This window comes from Aegilops tauschii, chromosome 7, assembly GCF_002575655.3.
Source record: "Aegilops tauschii subsp. strangulata cultivar AL8/78 chromosome 7, Aet v6.0, whole genome shotgun sequence".
NCBI lineage: Eukaryota > Viridiplantae > Streptophyta > Magnoliopsida > Poales > Poaceae > Aegilops > Aegilops tauschii.
The window spans coordinates 634,274,790-634,299,123 of NC_053041.3; the positions used below are offsets into that span (position 1 = coordinate 634,274,790).

General features: G+C 50.3%; 1 protein-coding gene across 1 annotated transcript; it reads right to left on the reverse strand.

Moving 5' to 3' along the window:
• Positions 1–19,320: 19,320 nt before the first annotated feature.
• Positions 19,321–21,027, reverse strand: LOC109754331 (G-type lectin S-receptor-like serine/threonine-protein kinase At1g34300). Its single transcript, XM_045231920.1, has 2 exons — positions 20,873–21,027; positions 19,321–20,726 (listed from the first exon to the last, which is right to left on the reverse strand). The coding sequence occupies exons 1-2, from the start codon at positions 20,967–20,969 to the stop codon at positions 19,504–19,506; spliced, it is 1,320 nt and encodes a 439-aa protein (XP_045087855.1). The 5' UTR covers positions 20,970–21,027; the 3' UTR covers positions 19,321–19,503.
• Between the last annotated feature and the right edge of the window lie 3,307 nt (positions 21,028–24,334).

Below are 24,334 nucleotides of genomic sequence, written 5' to 3' on the forward strand. Positions count from 1 at the left end.
AAGGTCTTCGCCATCACCGGGACGGAGAATCTCTTCGCCTATGATTTGGTCCCGGAGACATAGAGACGCGTTCAACATGTCATCAAGGAACAACCAGCGGCAGCAACATTCCCCCCGTATTATCTGCACCTAGTCACTTCTTTCGACGAGGAAAAGCTATTGATGGTGCCGTGGAGCATCACCCGCCAGTCACTCGTCGAGATTGATCACTGGGCGATGAATCTGCAGGTGTCTGAGGCCGACATGGAAAAGAAAGAATGGTTAGAGGTGAAGGACTTAGGTGGCCATTTCCTCTTTGTTGGAGGGTCTGGATCCAGAGCGCTTGCGGCGGTAAATTCGCTTGAGGATTACAACTACGACAATCAGAGAATCCGAGGAGCGAACCGCGCGTGTTCCTTCTCGGCAATGATTTGGCACGTGCGTGGAGCGCCGCCTCCCCATGCAAGTGTTGTGACTGCCAAAAGCTTGTCAATGGCATGCCCACCAATTGTGTGTACGGCATGGTGAGTGGCAAAGCTAGCCTAGTTTCACTGAAGGGACAACACAACCCGATGAGATCATATAGGTCAGAATGGTTCTTCCCCTCGGAGTAAAACACCCAAGATTTTTAGTGATTAGTTGGTTGATGCATGGAAGCACATACACAAAAACAACCAACTCACGATAATAAGTATTTCATGTACAAGTAGTCAATTACCAAGAAGGTGGTTGTTTGTTACCGGAAATCTTATATTGCAATATAATGAAAAAACATTAAATTTGTGAAATCCGTGCTCTACTGAATTTAGTTTCCTCCATACCCCGGGCGAAGGCTTTTATTTTGACATTGCAGTGGACAATAGTTTTGAATTTGAGCTATGCCATCCCTTCACCATTCTTGTAGGGCTATGTGAACTCAAATAAACAATGTCATTTTTTTAGCCAGAATACACATCGTGCAACTTACAGTAAGAAATATGTAACCAGATAGTTACATATGCCGAAGCCTAGCTAGAACAATACTTTTTTTGGCAATCATAGGATAAAAAAGTGCAGTCTAATGTCCAAATTTGTGATTTTCATTTAACTCTTTCGGATTAGAAATGTGCAGTTGTTCAATTACACATTTTGAAGCCTATTCACATACTTTTAGTGCAATTGTGTAATTGCGTTAAGCACAATAGTTATTTGGCCATAACTATAGTGATGTATCAATTTGAATCAATTGATTAATTATTCTGTATCAGGGGCTCCTTGGCCATAACTACAAGGATTAAATATTTTATAATTATTTTGTCTTACCAAAATTAGGACTATAGTTGTATTTTTTTTAAGGTAAGTCTATAAAATGAAAAAAAAAAACATCCATGAAGGAAAAAAATCCATGACTATAGTTGTCTCCCCCAAACACTTGGTTCACACAAAATGGAACCCCATCGACCAACAAAAACATGAGAATGATATAATGATAGAGACAATAGACACATCGGATGCCATGTTTGCAGCCGAGACAACTCTACCATGGAAGCACAGTGCCTCCCCATTATCGCTCTTGCCATTGCACTTGCTAGCTTTCTTCTTGCATACACAATGTTGAGGGTGTGCGCTGTAGAGAATGATTTGGTGCATCGATAATTGATTGATCGTGCACTAGGCACATATATATAGGTACAAGGAGTGTGACCGGTATCTTGTCTCCTAAGATACACGTACATACAGAGGGAGACAGATACTACAGGTACTGCATACAGAACCCAGACCTACGTACATGTACACATGTTCAACACCCCCCCCCCCCCCCCCCCCGCCGCAGTCGAAGCGTCGCCGGTGACGCAAAGACTGGACCGAAAGCCCTCGAAAGTCAAGGTGGGTAGTCCCTTCGTCATCACATCGGCGAACTGCTGATCGGTGGGCACATGTAGAACACGAACACGACCAAGGGCGACGTGCTCCCGGACGAAGTGGATGTCGAGCTCGATGTGCTTCGTCCGTCGGTGATGGACAAGGTTGGCAGCGAGGTACACCGCGGGGACGTTATCACAGTAGACGAGCGTCGCCTTGGTGACCTCACATAGCAACTCCTGGAGTAGCTGTCGTAGCCAGGAACACTCCGCGACGGCGTTGGCCACGGCCCGATACTCGGCCTCGGCGCTCGATCGTGAGACCGTGGGTTGTCGTTTAGACGACCACGAAATCAGAGAGGGCCCGAGGTAGACGCAGTAGCCGGAAGTGGAGCGTCGAGTGTCGGGACACCCAGCCCAGTCGGCGTCGGAGTAGGCGACAAGGCTGGTGTCTGGCGAGGCCGTCAGGGTGAGACCCATGGCTGTGGTGCCACGTATGTACCAAGTATACGTTTCACGAGAGCCCAATGGGTGTCACGAGGAGCATGCATGTGAAGGCACACCTGCTGGACAGCATACTGAATGTCCGGACGCGTCAGTGTGAGGTACTGAAGCGCACCGACGATGGAGCGGTAGAAGGGAGCGTCGGACGCCGGAGAGCCCTCGACGGCGGACACCTTAGCCTTCGTATCGACAGGCGTGGAAGCAGGCTTGCAATTAAGCATGCCCGCTCGCTCCAGAAGCTCGTAGGCATACTTCTGCTGGTGCAGAAAGAAGCCAGTAGCCCGGCGCACTACCTCGATGCCGAGGAAGTAGTGGAGAGCCCCCAAGTCCTTGAGGGCGAACTCGGTGCCGAGGTGAGCTGTGATCTGCTGAAGAAGCGCTGGCGAGGACGCAGTCAGGATGATGTCATCGACGTACAGGAGGAGGTACGCAGTGGCGTGGCCCTGGTGGTAGACAAATAGGGAGGCATCGGACCGTGTGGACCGGAACCCATGTTGCTGGAGGAAGGCCGCGATCCGCTGGTACCAGGCCCGAGGAGCCTGCTTCAACCCGTAGAGAGAACGGGAGAGCAAGCACACGTGGTCCGGATAGTCGGTGTCGACGAAACCAGTCGGCTGCTGACAGAACACCTGCTCAGTGAGATGGCCATGCAAGAAAGCATTAGACACATCGAGCCGGTGGACAGGCCAAGCGCGAGAAACAGCAAGGTGGAGAACCGCGCGAATCGTGCCCGGTTTAACAACCGGGGCGAAGGTGTCGGTGAAGTCCACGCCGGCGAGCTGGCGAAAGCCGCGCACCACCCAACGCGCCTAGTAGCGCTCGAGAGAACCGTCGGGGCGAGTCTTGTGGCGGAAGACCCACTTGCCAGTGATGACATTGGCACGGGGTGGCCGCGGAAACGTACGGTTGCGCTGCAGGGCGTCAAACTCCTCACGCATCGCAGCTAGCCAGTTCGGATCCCGAAGGGCTGCGCGAGCGGAGGTGGGGAGCGGTGACGGCGGCGAGGTAGAAGCCGCGCATGCGTACTCGTCCGCCGAGTAGCGTGTGCTGGGACGCAGGGTCCCAGTCCGAGCCCGAGTGACCACACCGGTGAGGGGTGCAGCCGTGGCGACGGGAGCCGCCAAGGGAGCCGCGGCGGTGCCGGCCGAGGGGGCCACGACAACGGGGGCCGCGGCGGCGGGGGCCGCGACGGGGGCCGCGGCGGCGGCCGAAGAGGCCGCTGCGTCGGGGGCCGCGACGGGGGCCGCAGGGGCGGCCGAGGAGGCCGCTGCGTCGGGGGCCGCGCCAGGGGCTGCAGCGCCAGAGGCCGCCGGCGCGGGGAGCGCGGGCAGAGCCGGACCCGGGGCGCGGCTGGGCGGTCCGCCAGAGGTGGGGGCAGGGACGAACCGCGCCGCAGGAGACGCCGAAGATGATGGTACCTGCTGAAACGGGAACACGAGCTCATCAAAATACACATGCCGCGAAGTGAAAACGCGGTGGGAGACTGGATCATAGCACCGGTAACCTTTGGTGTTGGGAGGATAGCCAAGGAAGATGCAAGGAAGAGACCGGGGCGCGAGTTTGTGAGGAGCAGTGGACGCGGTGCTAGGATAACAGAGACACCCGAAAATGCGAAGACCATCATAAGATGGAACTGCACCGAAGAGGAGTTGGTGAGGGGTGTAGTTCCAGCGGGAACGACAGGGGCGAATGTTAATGAGGAGGCTGGCGGTCGCGAGCGCGTCCGGCCAGAACCGAGGAGGCACGTAGGAGTGGAAGAGCAATGTGCGGACACACTCATTAAGCGTGCGAAGGACGCGCTCGGCGCGACCATTCTGCTGAGACGTGTAGGGGCAGGTGAAGCGAAAGATGGTGCCGTGGGATGCAAGTAAATTGCGGACGGCGACGTTGTCAAACTCCTTGCCGTTGTCAGTTTGCAAGGCGAGAATAGGACGACCGAACTGTGTGGTGACGTATGAATAAAAAGTTGTGAGTGTGGCAAGAGCATCGGACTTGCGACGGAGAGGAAAGGTCCACACATAATGAGTAAAATCATCCAATATCACCAGATAGTATATATGGCCGTGTTGCTAGCAACCGGGACGTCCAAACATCACTATGCAATAACTGAAACGGAAAGGTGGAAATGTTTGTAGACGCGCTAAAGGGAAGACGAACGTTCTTGCCAAGACGGCAAGCCTCACAAGAGTGATCGTCGACTTTATTACATGAGAAAGAAAAACTTTGAAGAATCTGCCGCATAACGGTGAAGTTGGGATGACCGAGATGGGCATGCCAAAGATCGACACTGGCGGCGAAGGCGGCGGGGCGGTGGGTGGTGGTGGCACCGGAGGGATGCACTGGATAAAGCTCGTCCGGGCTATCACATCGGTGGAGCACCATCCGTGTACGGGCGTCCTTCACAGAAAAACCGATATCGTCAAATTCAACAGTTATAGGATTCTCACGAGCAAGGCGACGAACGGAAACGAGATTAGTGACTAAGTCAGGAGACACAAGAACATTAGACATATGCACAGGAGTGGAAGTAGAAGGAAAAGACATATGACCGACGTGAGTAATGGGTAGGGAGGAACCGTTACCAACGGTGATACGGGTGGGAGTATGAACGGGAGTGGCAGATGTGAGGTTACCGGGATGAGCAGTCATGTGAGCAGTGGCGCCCGAGTCCATGTACCAGTCACCACCGCCACCATAGGAGCTCGGGGACGGGGCGGAGTGCAGTGCAGCGAGCAAGGCCGGGTCCCACGGCGGCGGCGCCTGAGGAGGGTAGAACCCTCCGTAGGCCGGCGCGGGAGCAGCCCTAAAGGCCGGAGCGGCGGTGGCGCCGTAGGACGGCACAGTCCCATAGGCCGGTGCGGTGGCGGCGCCATAGGCCGGCGCGGACCCGTAGGCGGGCGCCGGCGGGGGGCGGCACCATAGCCGCTGTAGGGAGCGGCGTTCTGCGCGGCAAAGAGGGCCTGGTGACCCGCCGGGCGGGGGCCAAGGATGCCCGGAGCCGGAGCCCGAGGGACCGGCATGGAGTAGGCGTGGACGACGCCGGTCCACGGGTTGGTGCCGTACGTCCATGGGGGAGTCACCTGCTGCTGCTGACGGGGCCCCCCCGGCGCCTGTTGCTGCTTGTTGCCGCCCCCGCGGCGGTTGCCGCGGCGCCCGCCACCCGGCTGCTGGGGGGCAGCGGGAGGGGCGGGAGGCGCGGGCGGGAGGGGGAAGTACCCCGGAGGCGCTGGTGGCGGCGGCTGCTGGCGCGGCGCGGGTGGAGCAGTCGGTGGAGGGGCGCCGCAGGAGGTGCCGGCGGCGAGGGCGTGGTGCTGCACCCGCTTCTTGACCCCCTTCACCCGGCGCTCCTCCAACCTCAAGTACGCCACAAACTTGGGGAAGGAGGGCTCCAGCATTAAGGTGAGGTTAGAGGCGGCGTTGCCGAAGTCCTCGTTGAGGCCGGCGGTGAGCGTGCTGAGGAGGAGGTCGTCGTCCACCTTGGCTCCAATGTCACGGAGCTCGTCCGCCAACGTCTTCAGGCGGCGGCAGTAATCATCAATGGACTGTTCATCCTGGTGACAGTTAAAAAATTCCTACAGCAAAAAGACGCGGCGCTGAAGCTGGTTGCCGGTGAAGAGGCCATTCAGCTTGACCCACATGGCGCGGGCGTCGTCGCCGGCGCTCACGATCGTGTGGAACAAGTCCTTGGAGATGGTGGTGAAGAACCACCGGATGATCGTGGCGTCGATCGCGGTCCACTCGGCGTCGTCCACCATGGTGCGGGAGTCCACGGTGCCATCCACGTGATCCACGAGATTGTTCTCGCGGAAGAGCAGCATGAAGTACGTCTTCCACGCGAAGTACGTGGAGTTGGGGGCGTCGAGGGTCACGGGGACGCGTGCATGGACGTTGATGGCGCGGATCTCGGCAGGGTCGACGGCGAAGGGGTTGGAGTAGGTGGAGGCGTTGGAAGACATGGCGATGAGATCGTGGAGAGGAAGGCGGCGGCGCGGCTAAGGAGAGGCGGCGCGGCGGCGGGGGGCGCGCGGTGGGGAGGTGGCGCGCGCGGGAGGAGGGGTGGTGGCGGCGGCTCATATGCATACAATTTTTCTCCAAAATAGACAGAGATTCATGCACCCATTTGATAGCCTGCACCGGATCATAGCCATCTTCATCTTGCGTCCACCGGTTGCGAGAAGAACAAATGGTGTGCATAATAGTGATAATCTTGCGAGTAGGGCGTTTCGGTCCCAGGCTCGCCTGCATTCGGTTAGGAAAAAAACGTAAAAAAAGGTCAAAAATTTGAAAAAAAATTGTGAGGTAGAAAATTTAATGTGTGAGGTTCGCTTCAAATTTCAAGTCATTTGGACATCTGAGAAGCTCTCAGAAAAAAAGACAAATCGGGCCAAAATAGTACAAGAATAATAAACATCTTTACAGACCCCCAATTTGTTTTTTTTTTGCTGAGAGCTCCTCAGATGTCCAAATGATTTAAAAATTGGAGCGGACATTACACATCAAATTGTCTACAGCACAATTTTTTATTTTATGTTTGAACTTTTGTTTATAATTTAAAAATTATAAATAAATATATTACAAAAAACACACTAAAAACATTTCAAAAATGTTGTGCAAGTATTTGAAAAATATTAATTAAGCATTTTTTAAATGTTAAATGTGTATAGAAAGAATATTTACCACATATTAAAATAACGATGAAAACATTTGATCATCTATAAAAAATATTAATCAAGCATTTGAAAATATATTGAGCGAGTATGTGCAAAATATTAATCAAGCATTTGAAATCTGTTAAATTTCCATAGAAAAAATGTTGACCATGTATTAAAACAATGATAATTTTTTTGTCATGTATTTATAAAAATATTGAACAAGTGTTTGAAAAATGTCAAATGTGTATAGAAAAAATGTTGACCATGTGTTCAAAATGTTAATCTTTTTATTAGAAAGCATTTAATCAAGCATTTAAAAAATGTTATGAAAATGTATAGAAAAATTGTTGACCATGTATTCAATAAATGTTAATCTTGTATTTGAAAATTTTTAATCAAGCATTTGAAAAACGTTTAAAATGTGTATAGAAATATGCTGACCATGTATAACAAAAATGTTTAATTTGAATAAAAAAATGTTAGACGTGTATTAGGAAAATGTTGTTGACATATACAAAAAATATAGAATAATTAAGAAAGAACAAAGAAAGCTGAAACAAAAAAAGATACAAAAGGAAAAAAATTGGAAATGGAAACGAAGAATAAAATGCTAAAAATGACAAAATGGAGAAGAAGACAGAAACAAAAGAAAACGGAAAAAGAGAAAAAATGTTGCCTATGTATCGAGTAGTTCGCGCCTCCTCTGTAACCACGAACAGAGAATGTAATGAAAAATAGAAAAAAAAACTCAGGTCTTTTACCTCAAATAATGCGCGCCTCCACTATATCCACGAATGCTACATTTGAAAGAAAAAACGTCAACGTGTTTCAGAAAATGTTCTTAATGCTTACAAAAATATTAAAGATCTCGAGGTTTTCCTTCGGAGCCAAGGTCGCGGGGAGAGGGATGCACATGCCTCCATGAGGATGCTTCGAAGAAAGATCGCGACACCTACTGTCGTCGTCATCGCCAGTTCTGCAGAAGGCCAAGATGAGGATTTGTACCAGAGATGCTAGACTAACTGCAACTCACACTAGCACACCATGGACAAAAACGCACCAAAACAACATACACCATGACAAGTGTTAGAGTTGTGTCGAATATTATATGTACACCATGACAAGTGATCGAGCAAAAGGTGCAATGCGTGCGAGGAGCTGCTTGGGTCCAAATAATTTCTTAGATGGAAGTGCGGCGTGATGTAGAGTTGGTCAAGATGGAAAGCGTGCGAGGATGGCCACATGTGTATAAGGCTGGAGGAGTCTGGAGCATGTTGTGAGAGGATCGTGCATACCTAAGGCGTCAAGCAATGCATAGATGTGCGGGCGGACACGACGCAGGGTGGAGCATGGTTGTAGTCGGATAATTTCCGCTGGTTGGACTGGATTGTCTGATGGACTGACATGAAATGTTGGTCAAAGTAGAAGACGGCGGTGATTTCAACGACAACGACATAGGAGTGTGATGCTGATGGTGGCCGACTTCTGGGGCGTGGAAACACGTGGTGCGGGCATGAGGGCTTGGGCGGCTTGGACAAGACTATGGCGCATGGTTGATTCAAGGTAGTGCACACATGAGAGCTTGAAGTCGACAAGGCGTGTAGGATAGCACGACCAACTACATGGAGTCATTTGAAGGTGGAGCTGAAGTCTGATGGACCACTTCCCTCTAAGCGGATGTTGGGGCTACGGCGTAAGAATTCAGAAAGTGGAAGCCTATTTCAACGGGATAGCGAGAGATACGTGGATCAGACTAGGGCTCAGTGGTCTGATGGAGACGTGATACTTGGCATCGGTCGGTGATTATCGGTGGTTCTCTACAGTGGGGGTTGAGTGATATGGGTTCGCGACCTTGGGAGACTCGACCAGGATAGCAGAGGCTTGACATAGTGATAGTGGCGAGGCGTGCGATAAGCACGGGGCACAGTTGCATACCAAGGCACTAATGGTGAGACATGTGGTCAGATAAAGTGTGCAGGGGTGCTGAAGCAGTGTTTATGAGTATCGGATACAAGTTGGTGACTGGGTCTATCAGTACTAGTTGATGGACAGGAGTTGGCCATGGAGAATCTGCGAAAGTGGCGGAAAGTGTTAATGTCAAAAGTTGAAAGAGTACATGGCCGTATATTTTGTGGAGTTCAGTGCACATGGAAAAGTGCGGATGACAAGTACAGAAGGATGCGGAGTGCTATGGCTATGGGACATGTCAGAGACTATTCGGAAAAAAAGGGTGAGAGAACTATGAATTTGACTCAGGGTGACACAAGGCGACGGTGAAATCCTTCAAGTTTCACGTAGACGGTCAAGAAAGACGGCGATGTTGAGTTTAGGTAACTCTTATATGTGGCGTTCAATATGTGAGTTGTTCACTTTCATGCAGACAGTGATCGGTGTGTGATGATGTCGAACAGATGCTTCGGATGTTAGAGCACGAAGTAGAGTAATGAGGAACTTTATTTTGCTCGAGTATAAACTGTGAAGACAAGAAGGATTACAATTGCAGGTGGAGCCACATGAAGTCTAGAAGTAGTAGCGGTGCTCATGGCGTATCTCAAGTCCAATCTACATGAAGGTTCGACGCATCGATAAATCTAAGATGGTGGAGAATATTCGCGAAGGTGGAGTTTGTTAGAGTTGTGTCGAATATTATTTGTACAAGGTTGGTTACAGTTGGACTCTGAGTCACACAGTGTGTAGACAAGATATGGAGTCGTGTCCAAGTCTGACATTTGTATCCTAGGCCTCTCATATATAGTGGAGTAGACACACGATGTAACCTATGCCAACATAATAGCACAGGCACGCGGGGGAGCCAGTGGCGTGTGCTGGTGCCTGGGCAGCCGAGGTGCGGTATTATAGCGGTGTCATGGAAATGAGCGCCCATAGTCAGGCCCAGAAAATGTAGGCATATCGGTGAACCTCGTTAACACATCTTGATGTCGTGTTTGTGTAATTGCTTAGTCCTGAGTAGAACGACTAGCGCCTCAAATTTATTCTAAGAACAAGGCCGAATATGAAGTGACCTCGGTATCCGTCGATCCACCATGCTCAGTTGCGGACCGCCCCTCAGCCTAAGCCGCCGCTCATGCTACCTTAGCACACCACTGCTAACGACACCCGCTCCATAGTAACCGAGCAGGTAGATCGCTGTAGCATGGAGAGGAGAGTTTTTTCTAGCCGCCAAGGGATAGGAGAGGAAAAGCTAAAACTCCATTTGTTGATATACATATCCAGGTCAACAAAGGAAGCCAAACATGAATTGTTCATCAAGGTAGGGGAACCCTCTCTCGCAACAAGTCTTTCCAAAGGCAGCGAGTATACTAGTCGTCTACTACTACTGCTGCGGCTAATTCCACTATGTTGTAACGTCTTTCTCTCTGACAAATAATATATATTGCCTAGACAACTAATCAAACCATTGTAACGTCTTTCTCTATGACAAATAATTTATATTGCCCATACAACTAATCAAACCATTGTAACGTCTTTCTCCGTGACAAATAATTTATTGACTCTCTGATCGAATTAGTTTTTGGCATCACTTAGGCACATGCTAATATGTATTTTAAAGATGGTAGACTGTATGAGGTACGATAAAAAATTTGAATATGAAACTAAAATACTGGTCCATTTGTCACCAGTTTGATTGGCTGCGCCTGCATTCGAAACAGACCACTGCTTACTCAGTAAAGATGATCTAAGACTCCATGAGAATAAGTAACATTGGTAGCAGTTGGCATGTCCTTGTCATTATTGTCAAACACTGTTTAAGAAAAGGTCATCATATACCAGGATGGTTGGACATTCAACAAAGCGTGTTGGTGTTATCCTTGTATTCGTTGAATTCAGTGACGTTCGTCATCTTTAAACACTTGGCATTGGACAATTTGAGATTCTAATTGCTCATGCTTTCAGCAAACACTAATTTATCGTGAGGGATCAGCTTCCCTCACAATCGTTCTACACTTCCCTCCCTTAGACTAGCCATAGTAGGAGTAATATAGATAGTAACATGCATGTCACAAAAGCAAAAAACGATGATGTGGTATGCAATTAAAAAGAAGAATGATAAATAAAGTAATATAATATGTTACCATCACATAACGCTTCCAATAAAAGATGATTCTACAAAATAATAAATCAAGGTGTTATCATAACTAAGACAGTACCCACTATGAAGATAGTAACACAGACTAGTAATATGTTACTAGTCTAAGTTACTTTCCACTATGATTAGCCTTATAGATCGCCTACACTAGGTGAACTTGACATGGTTGCAAATCAGGTCTTTAATACAAGTTTTTTACTCGAGCGTGTTGCAGACTTATGTGAATTCCTCGTGAGTAGACGTCTCCTCGTCGCGAGATCCACTCCTCCTCCTCCTCCTCCTCCTCCTCCATTCCTTCGTCGACGAGTCTCTCCTCGTCCGCCCCCTCCTCCTACGCACCTCCTCAGGACTCACCTCTCGTTGCCCGCACAGGCAGCCGGGGGTGTGACGCCCGGATATTTAAGCTACAGTGAACCTCTGCTAATGATGCCACGTCACCTCGATTATTGTTGCTAATCTCGCGATGATTCGAAACCGTTTCAAAATTCAAATTCAAATTAATGTCAACAATAAAAGTTTTCAAAAGTTAAAACAAAAATGTTCGGGAGGTGCCATATTTTGCATATGTAAATATGGTGCAATAAACACATTTTTATAAAATGCCTAGATATTTTATAGTGGATGGAAACAACAAAGCAGTAAATAAAAATAAAAGTAAAACGAAACAAAACAAACAAAAAAATGGGAAAAGAGAAAGCACCCCCGGGCTCCGGCCCAGTAGGCCACCCCCACTCCCTTATCCGCTCTCCTCCCCCGTAACCCTAACCCACTGACACCCACTTCCCCCCCCCCACTCGCTCTCTCCCTCTCCCCCCAACCTGGATCGGATCGGGGGCACGATTCGACTGCGCCGCCCGTCCCGCGCGACTCGCCGTCGTCGCCGGAGCCACATCGCCGGACCTCGCCATCATCGCGCCACCACGCTCTGGAGCCGCCCCGACGCCGTTGCTCGTCGCCTCCCCGACCCCGCGCCGCCGCCCGGATCGCCACCTCGCCGGACTGCCTCCCCGCCGTCCTCTACGTCGTCGCCACCTCCCCAGCGCCGGCAGTCCCCGTCCTCCTCCCCAAAGGCTCCATCGAGCCTCGCCGCCCGTTCCCCTGCAACGTGGGGTGAGGACCTCCTCCCCCTCCCCCTCTGCCCTCTGTTACGTCGACCACCGCCGCCCCAAGCTCCGGCGCCTCCCCGAGCACACTATAGCACATCTTCAGGGCCCAGTGAGCCCTCTTCCTTTCCCCTTTCCCTCCCTGAGGGATACGTCGCCGCGGCCCCGTGCCCGTCCTTGCCTCGCTGCCAGCGGCAGCGCACGTCCCGGGTCGTCCGGGCGCAAGCCCCGCGTCCACACACTTGCGTCCCGCACGTCCTGCCACGCCCGCCGTGCCCTCTGGCTTTGAACGACTGCGCTCGGCCGCGCTTGCACACGCCCGCCTGCACGTGGCCCGCACGCTACTCGCCCCAGCTGCCTGATGCTGCTTGCTACTGCTCGCTCTGCTGCTGCTCGCCATCACCGCACACCACCGCCCGCTCCGGCCACTGCCTCGCCGCGGCTCCGCCGCCCCAACCCCGCGGCTGCTTCGCTCCACCGTGCCCGCGGCCACCTCTGGCGTCCGCTGCTTGCGCCGCGCCGGCGCCCAAGGGCGCGCGCTCGGCCCTCGCCCAGGTCGCGCGCCCGCAGCGCCCCTGTGCCCGTAGGCTGCCTGCCCGCGCGCCCGTTAGGCCCTCTGGGCAGCTGACCAATGGGACCCGCCCTAGAAAACGAGCACACAAAATAATAATAATGATAATAATTAGAATTAATTAATTAGTTAATTAACTTAATTAAGCTGCTTAATAAACCTGACTTTAGTTAACCTACTAATTAACTATTTAAACTATAGTTAGGTAAATCAGAGAATGACAGGGGGCCCCACCCCTGTTGACCAGTCAAACTTTGACTGGTCAACTGGGTCCCCTTGGCCCACATGTCAGCCCCTCTGGTACACTTATGTGTAACCAGAACTGGGTGCACCTAGCAATTCACATTTATTTCGAATTAAATTAAATTCAAAAAATTGAATAAAGATTTGAAAATTAATATATAATAATCCGTAGCACGCATGAAAATACTTTGTACATGAAAGTTGCTCAAAACGACAAGACGAATCCGGATACGCAGCCCGTTCGTCTGCCACACATCCCTAGCATAGCAAACACGCAACTTTCCTCCTCCGGTTCATCTGTCCGAAAACGCGAAACACCGGGAATACTTTCCCGGATGTTTTCCCCCTTCGCCAGTATCACCTATCCCTGCGTTAGATCACCCCTGGCATCGCGTATTGCCTTGTTATATTTTTGTGATGCTTTGTTTGCTCTGTATTCATTGTTTCTTCCCCCTCTTCTCTCCGGTAGACTACGAGACTGACGCCGCTGCCGGTACCCCTGTGATCGACTACATTGACGACGAACCCTTCTCTTGCCAGAGCAACCAGGCAAGGCCCCCCCCCTTGATCACCAGATATCGCCTATTCTTTCTCCCTACTGCTTGCATTAGAGTAGTGTAGCATGTTACTACTTTTCGGTTAATCCTATTCTGATGCATAGCCTGTCATTGTTGCTATAGTTGCTACCCTTACCTGCAATCCTAAATGCTTAGTATAGGATGCTAGTATTCCATCAGTGGCCCTACATTCTTGTCCGTCTGCCATGCTATACTACTGGGCCGTGATCACTCGGGAGGTGATCACGGACATATGCTATATACTTTATACTGTTACATTACTTATGATACCGTTCGGAGATGGTGGCTGAAGGGGCAGGTGGCTCCATCCCGGTAGAGGTGGGCCTGGGTACCCGACGGCCCTCGACTATTACTTTGTGGCGGAGCAACAGGGCAGGTTGAGACCGCCTAGGAGAGAGGTGGGCCTGGCCCTGGTTGGCGTCCGCGGTTACTTAAAATAACACGCTTAACGAGATCTTGGTATTTGATCTGAGTCTGGCCACTGGCCTATATGCACTAACCAACTACGCGGGAACAGCTATGGGCACGCGACGTCGTGGTATCAGTCGAAGCCTTCTTGACGTCAGCGACTAAGTGGCGCGCGCCGGATTGGACTGGAACGCCTGCTCCTGTATTAGGGAGGCTAGGTCTGCTTCCGGCCGCGTTCGCAACGTGCAGGTGAGCAACGGGCGATGGGCCTAGACCCCTACGCCATAGGATTTAGACCGGCATGCTGACCTCTCTGTTGTGCCTAGGAAGGGCTGCGACGTGTTGATCTGCCAAGGCCGGGCATGACCCAGGAAAGTGTGTCTGGCCAAATGGGATCGAGCATGTTGGGTAATGTGGTGCACCCCTGCAGGGAAGTTTATCTATTCGAATAGCCGTGTCCCTCGGTAAAAGGACTACCCGGAGTTGTACCTTGACCTTATGACAACTAGAACCGGATACTTAATAAAACACACCCTTCCAAGTGCCAGATACAACCCGGTGATCGCTCTCTCACAGCTCGGAGAGGAGAGGATCGTCGGGTAGGATTATGCTACGCGGTGATACTTGGTGAACTTACCATCTACTCTCTTCTACATGCTGCAAGATGGAGGCTGCCAGAAGCGTAGTCTTCGACAGGACTAGCTATCCCCCTTTTATTCTGGCATTCTGCAGTTCAGTCAACCGATATTGCCTCTTTACACAGATACCCTGCATATGTAGCGTAGATCCTTGCTTGCGAGTACTTTGGATGCGTACTCACGGTTGCTTTTCTCCCTCTTTTCCCCCTTTCCATTCTACCTGGTTGTCGCAACCAGATGTTGGAGCCCAGGAGCTTGACGCCAGCGTTGATGACAACTCCTACTACGCCGGAGGTGCCTACTACTACGTGCAGGCCGCTGACGACGACCAGGAGTAGTTTAGGTGGATCCCAGGCAGGAGGCATGCGCCTCTTTCGATCTGTATCCCAGTTTGTGCTAGCCTTCTTAAGGCAAACTTGTTTAACTTATGTCTGTACTCAGATATTGTTGCTTCCGCTGACTCGTCTATGATCGAGCACTTGTATTCGAGCCCTCGAGGCCCCTGGCTTGTATTATGATGCTTGTATGACTTATTTTATTTTTAGAGTTGTGTTGTGATATCTTCCCGTGAGTCCCTGATCTTGATCGTACATGTTTGCGTGCATGATTAGTGTACGATTGAATCGGGGGCGTCACAGGGGGGGGGGGGGTGGACCTAGATCCGCCACTACCATAACCCCCTCGTCCACCACCCCTCCTCACCGCCACCGTCGTGTGCTAGCGGGCAATGTCTGGTCGGCCTCAGCGCATGGGGGCATCTTTCCTCCTGCTCGAGGGCGGCGGCTCGGGGCGCATCTCGTGGGTGGTGGCATGGCGCGCGGCGGCGCGTGCTACTGGCGGTGGTGGCAGGGCTTGCGGGCGCGCGGAAGACTGTGTGGGCGGCGTCCCTTCTTCGGCGGGGGGTGCTTGTTGGCGGTCGGCCGGGCTCCTTGGTTGCCCGGACTATGAGGCCGAATCGGATCTTGCCCATATGCCATATGCAAGGCGCCCCTCGCGACACCCTCCCTCGGATGCGGCACACCACCTCCGTCCGGTGCTGACACCGACATCCGTGCTCAGAGTTGTGGTGGCAGGCCATGAGGATGTCGGGTTGGGACCTTGTGAGGGGGAAACCCCTAGCCAGCGGCGGCGGCCACGACGTCGATGGTGCTCCAGGCACCATTTTCCCCTTGGTGGCGATGTTGAGGATATCTCGCACCACTCCCCCATGTCCTTTGTGCTCGGATGAAAACCCTAGTTCCTGATGAATGGGCGGCGGCGGTGCTATGGTGTCGTTACCTCCTTGGAGGTGGCGTCTTGGGCACTTGTATGGGGTGTGTGTTGTAACCTCGGTTCGGTTGCTCCGGGTATACCCTAGATCTGGGTCTCCCAAATTGGACGATGACGACGCCTTCGATGCATTCTCCCACTTGGGAGCATCATTTTGGACCAGGTTTGAAGGGGCAAAGAGGTGGAGCGGCGTTGCATCTACCAGGTCAATGACAACGGATCTTGGCGGCATGGTGCAGTTGAGTTTTGACAAAAGATGTGTTTGAATACATGATGTCGTGGAGGCGTCAACGGATGGCCAGCCTGACAAGGATAATGGGGATATCTTTTCTGGAGATGGGTCATAGGTTCGATGGTGGTAACGGCTTCTAAAACCTGAGCACGCCGTATAAGCTTTAGGTGTGCTGCATCGGGTGTAGGCTGGTGATACGTCATGCGGGCGGATTGGTGGTGACCCCGGATCTGGATGGTGGGGAGTGAGGGCATTCCACATTATCATATTTGTACGTGTGAGTGGTGGCTTTGGATGGTTTGATATATGTTCTTATCAGACCTTTGTTAAATAATTAATAAAGATGATTGTATCTACCGATACAGAGGCCGGGGGTTTCAACCTCCTTTTCAAAAAAGGTGAACTTGACATGTCTGCAGTTGCAAGCGAATTTGTTAGACACTTCATGTATGCTTAGTGAAGATCATAGCCAAACAGATCTATGATCACCAATGAGACGTGCATGAATGGAAGAACCACCTCTTTTGTGGGCTGTAGAGCTGTGGGTGCATGACTCTACGCACAGTAGTCTTGGGTTTAAATCTTACAAAGTTCAAATCACATCTTATAAGTGTGTTTGTACTTAAGTAGAAATTTACTAAGATTTGTGAATTTATCCCCGTCTCCGTATCATTCTAGCATGTGATTAGGAGACGAGCTCGCATGTGTTACATGTAGTGTGCTTGACTGCTTGTATGGAGACGTGGGTCTCAAACTGTACCTAATTAAGTAGAGTTAAGCATCACCAGCTTGAGTAAAGCACATCGTACTACCTGCTGGATACAAGAATGCACTAAAAGGGAAAAGGGTAACAGACTAAATAGAAAGGAAAACATGACTAAAATGAAAATAAACAAGTAACTGTTAAGTAGCAAACCCAATTTATTAAGAAGAAAGATATTATTACACCAAAGGCGACAACGACATATGATCTGAAAAATAAATAAAGACGAGTATGAAACATACTCGGCAAAGCACCACAAAGTTTCGGCTTAGAATAAGCCGGTTGTTGTTCTCATATTAAGGCTCGGCTTCATATGAACCGGCTTATGCCGTGTAAGCCGAGTTCATTTCGCGGGTACTCGATTTACATGTAAGCCAAGTAAGAAACAACGGTAGTTGGCAAAATAAAGCAACATGATGGCCGGCCTAGCCGAACAGAAGGTGCCACATGGGGTCCGCTTGCGATTATGTTTGCTGAGAGCAATCATTAAGCCGAGAATTATATTGCTAATTGAGTTCACATCCATATGTAACTCATATTCATACAATCTATCCATATGGATCATCATCCGCTAAAAAAAGGATCATCATTCCAAATATCATCGATTTTAATATAATTATAGAGATTCTACTGTAGCTACTTCACATAATTAATCATATCATAGATCTCACCATATCATTCATTCTAATTCTTTTCGATAAAGGGTGAACTTTATTGACTCAAAATGAAGCATCAAGAGGATACAAACACAATGAGAACACACCCGACCTCTGCATAATTCGGATGCTAACAACGCACACACCAAAACACGCCGGCAAATAACAAAGTCATGTAAGACCAAAACTATGCGTAGGCGAGAAAAAAAATAATGCCCCAAAGCGATCAGATCCACCATCGGCAAACTATAACAATGACCATATCTGCACCGATCATCTCATGGCACCACGCGGATGGCGAGGTTCTTCAACAGCAACACCTTCAGGAAGGGGGCGACACTCAAGTGTCGCCATCACTGGATACAGCCAACCAATACTAGAATCTAGGCTTTCGCCCTAAAGAATCAGTCCGAGCATTCCAAACAATGCCTTGGACAAGGACAATGTAAAACATCGGCATTGCCAGGTATACCCAACTAGGGTCAGACCTAGGCTTTCGCCCCGGAGTGCTCAAATAGCACCAGCATCGGAGTCATTCATGGTTGTCGCCACCACTTTTCCACGACCCCTGTAGCTACATGCGATGTGACCCTCGCCGCAGCACAACCATCTCCCTGCATGACTTCGTCCATAGATTGCTTCTCGCCACCGAAGTCAACCACCGGATCTGCAGAGATGAAACTCACAGAAAAATCTTTGGATGGCGACGGTAATCAGCAAGGCAAGCGGCCAGGACCATGGGCTGCAGCTAGTCGGCGGCCGTCATCTACACGCATGTGCACGTCCCAAGCGGCCGTCTGTATGCAACATCCATGCACCAGCCCCGCATAATTGTCTTGATCGTACTCCTAGCCATGGACATCAACCAGATTGGAAGACCGGAATCACCGGCTAGCAACCAGATCGGGAGGCACCAAGCCATGGACATGATCCAGATCAGAAGGTCGGCAATCACAAGAGAACTGTTAGATCGGGAGGCCGCCAACGCATAACAGCCACAACGGCGGCCAGATCAGGAGGCGACCACCAGGGAAGACTAAAAAAACCCAGCCAAAGACGCCCCGCCGCAGTCCGTCAGGTGGCCGGCTTCCTCCGGCGGCGGCGAGGTGAATGGGGCTGTCAGGGAGGGCCTCCGAAGCAGGCTGCAGCGGCGCCTCCGGAGTCGCTCGAAGCGACCCAGGAGGCTCAGATGCGTTATGAGGGTGGCTGCGAGTCGCTGGCGGAGTGAACGGCGCCGGTGAAGTGAGAGAGGTGAAGATAGGGCGTCGCCGGTGAGGTTTTGGGGCGGAGGGTGGCGGCGGTGAGCGGACGGATGCGGTGTCGCCATGCGGTGGCCTGATTTGAAGACGAAGGGGTCGGCGCTTGTGCGGCCATGCAATTTCTAAGCTATACTTAAGCCGAGTTCCGGGAGAGGGTACTCGGCTTATACCAGCGGCCTCATGCTAGCCGTTGAATCTATCGACGGCGGCCACTCTACAGAAATCTTTATCGAGCCAAATCTTTAAGCCGAGTGTCATACAGCCGAAAACTTTTTCTTGGCTCATTCGGATTTAAGTCGTTTCTCGTTTTTTCGCCATGAGTTCTCCATTCCTTGCTCAGCTTATGTGGATGTAACTCATGTAAGTCGAGTAGCCATGTTTCGTCACTCGGCTTAAACGTCGATACACGGTGACGTGTGATTTTCCTCAGTGACACCACGACCCAAGAAACAGCTGGTAGCAAACGCAAAGAGTAATGAGGAACACAAGTGTACGTAAAACTTTCCCTTCTCATTTTATTGGAGGACTGCAGAACCCACGGTCCATGATGCTCGCGCCATCCCACGAGCGGACCTGTGAGCTAAACGATACGACGCACACATCGCCAATATCGCATGTGCTCACCATACATGCAGAGTGGACACGGGAAGACGAAAATGTGCTACTAGCTAAACTAGCTTGGCTACCGAGCACACAAGTTTATGTCGAACAAATTTCACGAGAAACACCATCGATATCTACCCCAGTCGAGACCGTGTTCACGCTGCTCGTCACGGTGGTCCACATGTTTGCCACCTTCGGCGTTGCCATGAGATGCTGGAACGGGTTCGCCGGGGGAGCAATGTCCATCTCGCCCTCGAGCATCTTCACCACCACGCCCATCGGAGGCCTCGCCTCCGGCTGCTGCTGCACGCACCAGAACGCCACCTCACACATCCTGTCCGCCGTCTTCTTGTCCTGCTCGTCCGCGCCGTCACAAGTCTCTACGACCTCCAGAAGCCGGCCGCTCTCATACTTTACCCACACCAGCTTGGGGAACCACTGCTCGCTCTCTGGCGCGGTCTCGTCGAGGTTCCTCCTCCGGCCGAGGATCTCGAACAGGAGGATGCCGAAGCTGTACACGTCGCACTTCACGGTGGCGCCGGCCTGCATCCACATCTCTGGCGCGGCATAACCTGGTGTGCCGCGCATCCCGGAGACGCTCTTGTGGGTGTCCGCCCGGTTCAGCAGCTGCGCAAGGCCGAAGTCGGCCACCTTTGGGGTAAGGCTGCCGTCGAGGAGCACGTTGCCGGGCTTGATGTCGTAGTGCACGATCTTCTGCTGGCACTCCTCGTGGAGGTACCGGAGCCCCCTCGCAATGCCGACGGCGATGTCTCGCAGCGTCTGGAAAGAGACTTGGTGGCTCCGGTCGAAGAGGTAGGAATCGAGCGCGCCGTGCTCCATGTACTCATACACCAGCGCGCGCACGTCAGCGGCATCGTAGCAGAAGCCGAAGAGCCTGACGAGGTTGATGTGGTGCGTTCTCCCGATGGTGCCCACCTCCGCCATGAACTGCTCCTGAGAGGTCCTGTCGTCGTGGCCTCCGGCGTGGAGGCGCTTCACGGCGACCGTGAGACCATTGGGGAGCATGCCCTTGTAAACGGCACCGAAGCCACCGGCGCCGAGCCGGACAGAGTAGTTGTTGGTGAAGCCCGAGAGCTGCTGCGGAGTGAATCGGATGGGCTTCTCGCCAGCAATCTCCCTGAGGAACCTCTCCACGGTGGCGTCCCGTATCTGGGTGTCCGGCGCCACCGTGTACAGTGCCGTGCTAACCGGGGCGGCACCTGTGCTGATAGTGATGGCATGGAGGCCGTGCTTCTTGACGTATCTGCACAGGAAGCCAGCTATGGCGATGGTTCCCAATATGCTCAGTAGCGTAAACACTGCATCATTCAGTGATAAGGAAATTCAGTGTACATATATATGAGCAAAATTCGTAGCACTAGACATAAATCATCTTGAATTCGTATTCTTCATAAGTTTTACGAGGGATAAAACTGTAGTTAGCCCTGATAAGTTGAGAGCGCACCGATGACGATGGGGAGGAAGGAAGGGAAGGAGCTGTTGGGACTGGGAGAATCGTTGCCAAACCGCGGTGGCGGGTTGGCAGTCGGGAGAGTAGACATATGCGATGTACAGTAGTGGTTTGGCCGTTCGGCCGGGATAATGAAATGGGATTCGGCAAAAATTAAGAAATGATGATACAGTTTTAATTAGATGGGCTGGCCGGGGCTGAATTTATAGGAGAGTTCCTTAGTTGCGATCGACATAGAAAAGCATGCAGTCAATGTTATCTCTCCACCTCAAACTAAACAAATCCTTCTAGAAAGGCAAACACGGTGAAGAATGAAAGTCCATGTCAAACTTCTGTTGCATTGAATGGTCCAAGGCCAATCACATCATTACAGCTGCTAATTCCATCAGAATTAAGAACCCTCACTTTCTTATCCTCGGACAGAATCAGTCAGGAAATCGTTAGTTCCCAAGTCTACTTCATGGCTTACGAATGTAAGCCATTGGCATGCAGCCACGTCGCCGGAGATCAACCAACAACTTGGAGATAAGCAAAAAAATATAGTTCACTCAAGTTGATTTGCTTAGTTGTATGCATGGAACAGAAACTTTGACTCCACTTATTAGGGCATGTACAATGATGCTATCTTATAAGTGTCATGTAGGATAAATGCTGAGGTGGGGGAGAGAGAAATCATAAGAAAGGCTTGTCTTATCTTATTTAAGAGATGACCTCTTAGCACAATATGTCTCATCATGATTTTAGCAATTGCTAGTTATTGAAGATAAAGCTAAGAGATAATCCATTGTAGACATGCTTTCTTTGTCGTCATCTCAAGATTACATGCAAGGCTTAAGATAAAAGTACCTTATCAATGTACATGTCCTTATAATAAAGTTTCTTTTTGTTGAGAATGACTTATGAAGATAGCTTTGGCATGCACTAGTACAGGACCCCTGATTAGCAGCGTTCCGGATAGCCAGTTAGTAGTATCCGGGCGGCATGCTGTCAGTGCCACGCTGCTGGTAATAGGTTGCTAGCAGTGTCCAAGAGGAACGCTGCTGGTAGATGGTCTCTAGCAGCGTTTCGGGTTAATGCTGCTACTGCGTGCCACACTGGCAGCGTTCAGGACCACGAACACTGCTAGTCCCATAAACAGTGGCAGCGTTCTCCCGTGTCAAACGCTGCCGGTGTATTTTGTTCGTATATCAAGCGCCGCAAACATGTTCAATAGTTTATAGCGTTCACACTAGCTAACGCTTTGCTAGTGGAAAAAGTAATTTGGCACGGCAGCAAAGCAGCGTTTGCACATTCAAAGTCTAAACGTATAAAGTATGGGTTGGAAAAAAGTTGTATGTTTATCACGTTTTACTTGAATACAAAGTGAGAAACAGTAAAACGGGGCGAGCTACGACCATCCCACGGCGATTTGGCATTTTCAACCTTTCAATAGCAATACTGGGCGTCCGAGATTTAAACAGCGTGCGGTGACTAGCCTTTTTTTTAGGGGTCACCACCACACTTTATTTAACTCTCAATAATGTTTGGTACAAATAAAACGAGCCTCTGCCCATTTTTCACCTCGTCACTCGCGCAGCCCGCCTGGCTTAGGGCCACTCCTCCGCAGGCCGACCTGGGCATCCTCTCATTAATCGGGCCAACTAACCTTGTTATCTTTTACTGGCCCATGGTACCTCGCCCATCGCATGCGTCCACTAGTAGGAAATGGGGCTTTTACCCCGGTTTGTAAGAGCCTTTTGTCTCGGTTTTCGAACCGGGACTAAAGGGTCGTTACTAAAGCCCTAACCCTTTAGTCCCGGTTCTTACACGAACCGGGACAGAAGGTCCTCCACGTGGCCGCTGCTGCCAGCCCAGGCAGGGGGGCCTTTGGTCCCAGTTGGTGCCACCAACCGGGACCAATAGGCAGGGCCTTTTGTCCCGGTTGGTGCCACCAACCGGGACCAATAGTCATCCACGCGTCAGCATTTCAGGGCCTGGGGTTTTTGTTTTTTTTTTGAAAGGGGGGGGTTGGGGGGTTTTGGGGGGTTAATTTAGGTGTTTCATATATTGTGTTAGCTAGCTAATTAATAGAGAGAAGTGTCCTCTCTTATCTCCGTGCTTGGTCGACACTACCTACTATATACGTATGGAGAGGACTAGACACGCTCTAGCTAGTAATCAAATGAAGGAAACAGAAGATCGTCATGAACATATGCATACAGAGAGAAGTGATATCGACCACCTCTCCTTCTCCGAGAGATTGGTTGAACAACAAGTTCTCGTATATCTATCCGACACTACCGGCTACATATATACAATAATTATCTCTTACAATACAATCTCCTAATTAAATTGTAAGAACACAGGGTCCACATAGTATTCTCTGTTTTCAGCGATCACGTGGTCAAGGAAGAATGCCGCCAATTCTTCTTGAATTCCTCGCATACGATCTGGTGCTAGGAGTTCATCCCGCTTCCGAAACATCTAATTTGAAGAAGGGGGTCAATACATATATATATGAATAAATGAAACTCAACAGAAATGATGGTAATAAAATAAAATTGTGAATATTATTGCTTACGCACTTCATATTGTTCGTCAGAGTAGCCCCGCTCACAGGTCGTGTAGCGGATGGACTCACAAACGTAGTATCCACAGTAATTATTCTCGGCTTCCTGTCACAACCACTTTACAAGAAATAGAGGTCAATCAAACTGATAAGCAAGCATGCTAAATGGTATTGATGAAACTAGCGCTTGAATCACTAGGAGATGCGCGGAACATGCTACTATAGTACTTACTTTCGGGTGTTTAAATTGCAGCTTCTTCGGCAGTCCCGGAGCTTTTGTGGTGAATTTTCTCCAAACCCTGCCAGACAAAGAAAACAATTACTTGATATCAGGAAATGAACAAAGTTGCTGATATGGTGGATAATGATCGATTTAACTTACTTCTCGAGCATTTGAGTCATGTTCGCATAGTCCTGGGGATCTTTTCGTCTCGAGTCTAAGACGGTTACTACTCCCTGCTCAAGCTTAATCTCTAGGAGAATATAGTGGAAGCTGCGCATGCATGCATAAGTCATCAATTACATTACCATAACCTGGACTAATAAGGGAAACCGAATATGCAGAAGACAGTAACACTCACTTGAAGTTGTAAGGAAAGAGTATTATATCTTTGTTTTGATTTACTACCAACGATCGTAGCAAGTTGGCCTCGGCTTCTTTGGGATGTTTTTCAACCGTATATGCATCTATGAGATTTGTGTTAATGAACCCAATATCACCGATTTGTCTTTTCTTCAATTCGGCGATCTTCAGTCTGCATAATATAGTGAGGATAATTATAAAAACATGCAATGAAAGAGCTGACCTATATAGAGAGACTTAATGACAGAAGTAGTACTACTTACAGACAGTAGCAAGTGATCGTTGTTTTATCGAGGGCCTTTTGATTGTAAAACTGGAAGAAATC

Coding starts and splice junctions, on each gene's coding strand:
- LOC109754331 (XM_045231920.1), bottom strand. CDS start 20,969: ATGTCTACTCTCCCGACTGCCAACCCGCCACCGCGGTTTGGCAACGAT. Junction 20,727..20,872: donor CTTCCTCCCCATCGTCATCG/GTGCGCTCTCAA, acceptor TGAATGATGCAG/TGTTTACGCTACTGAGCATA.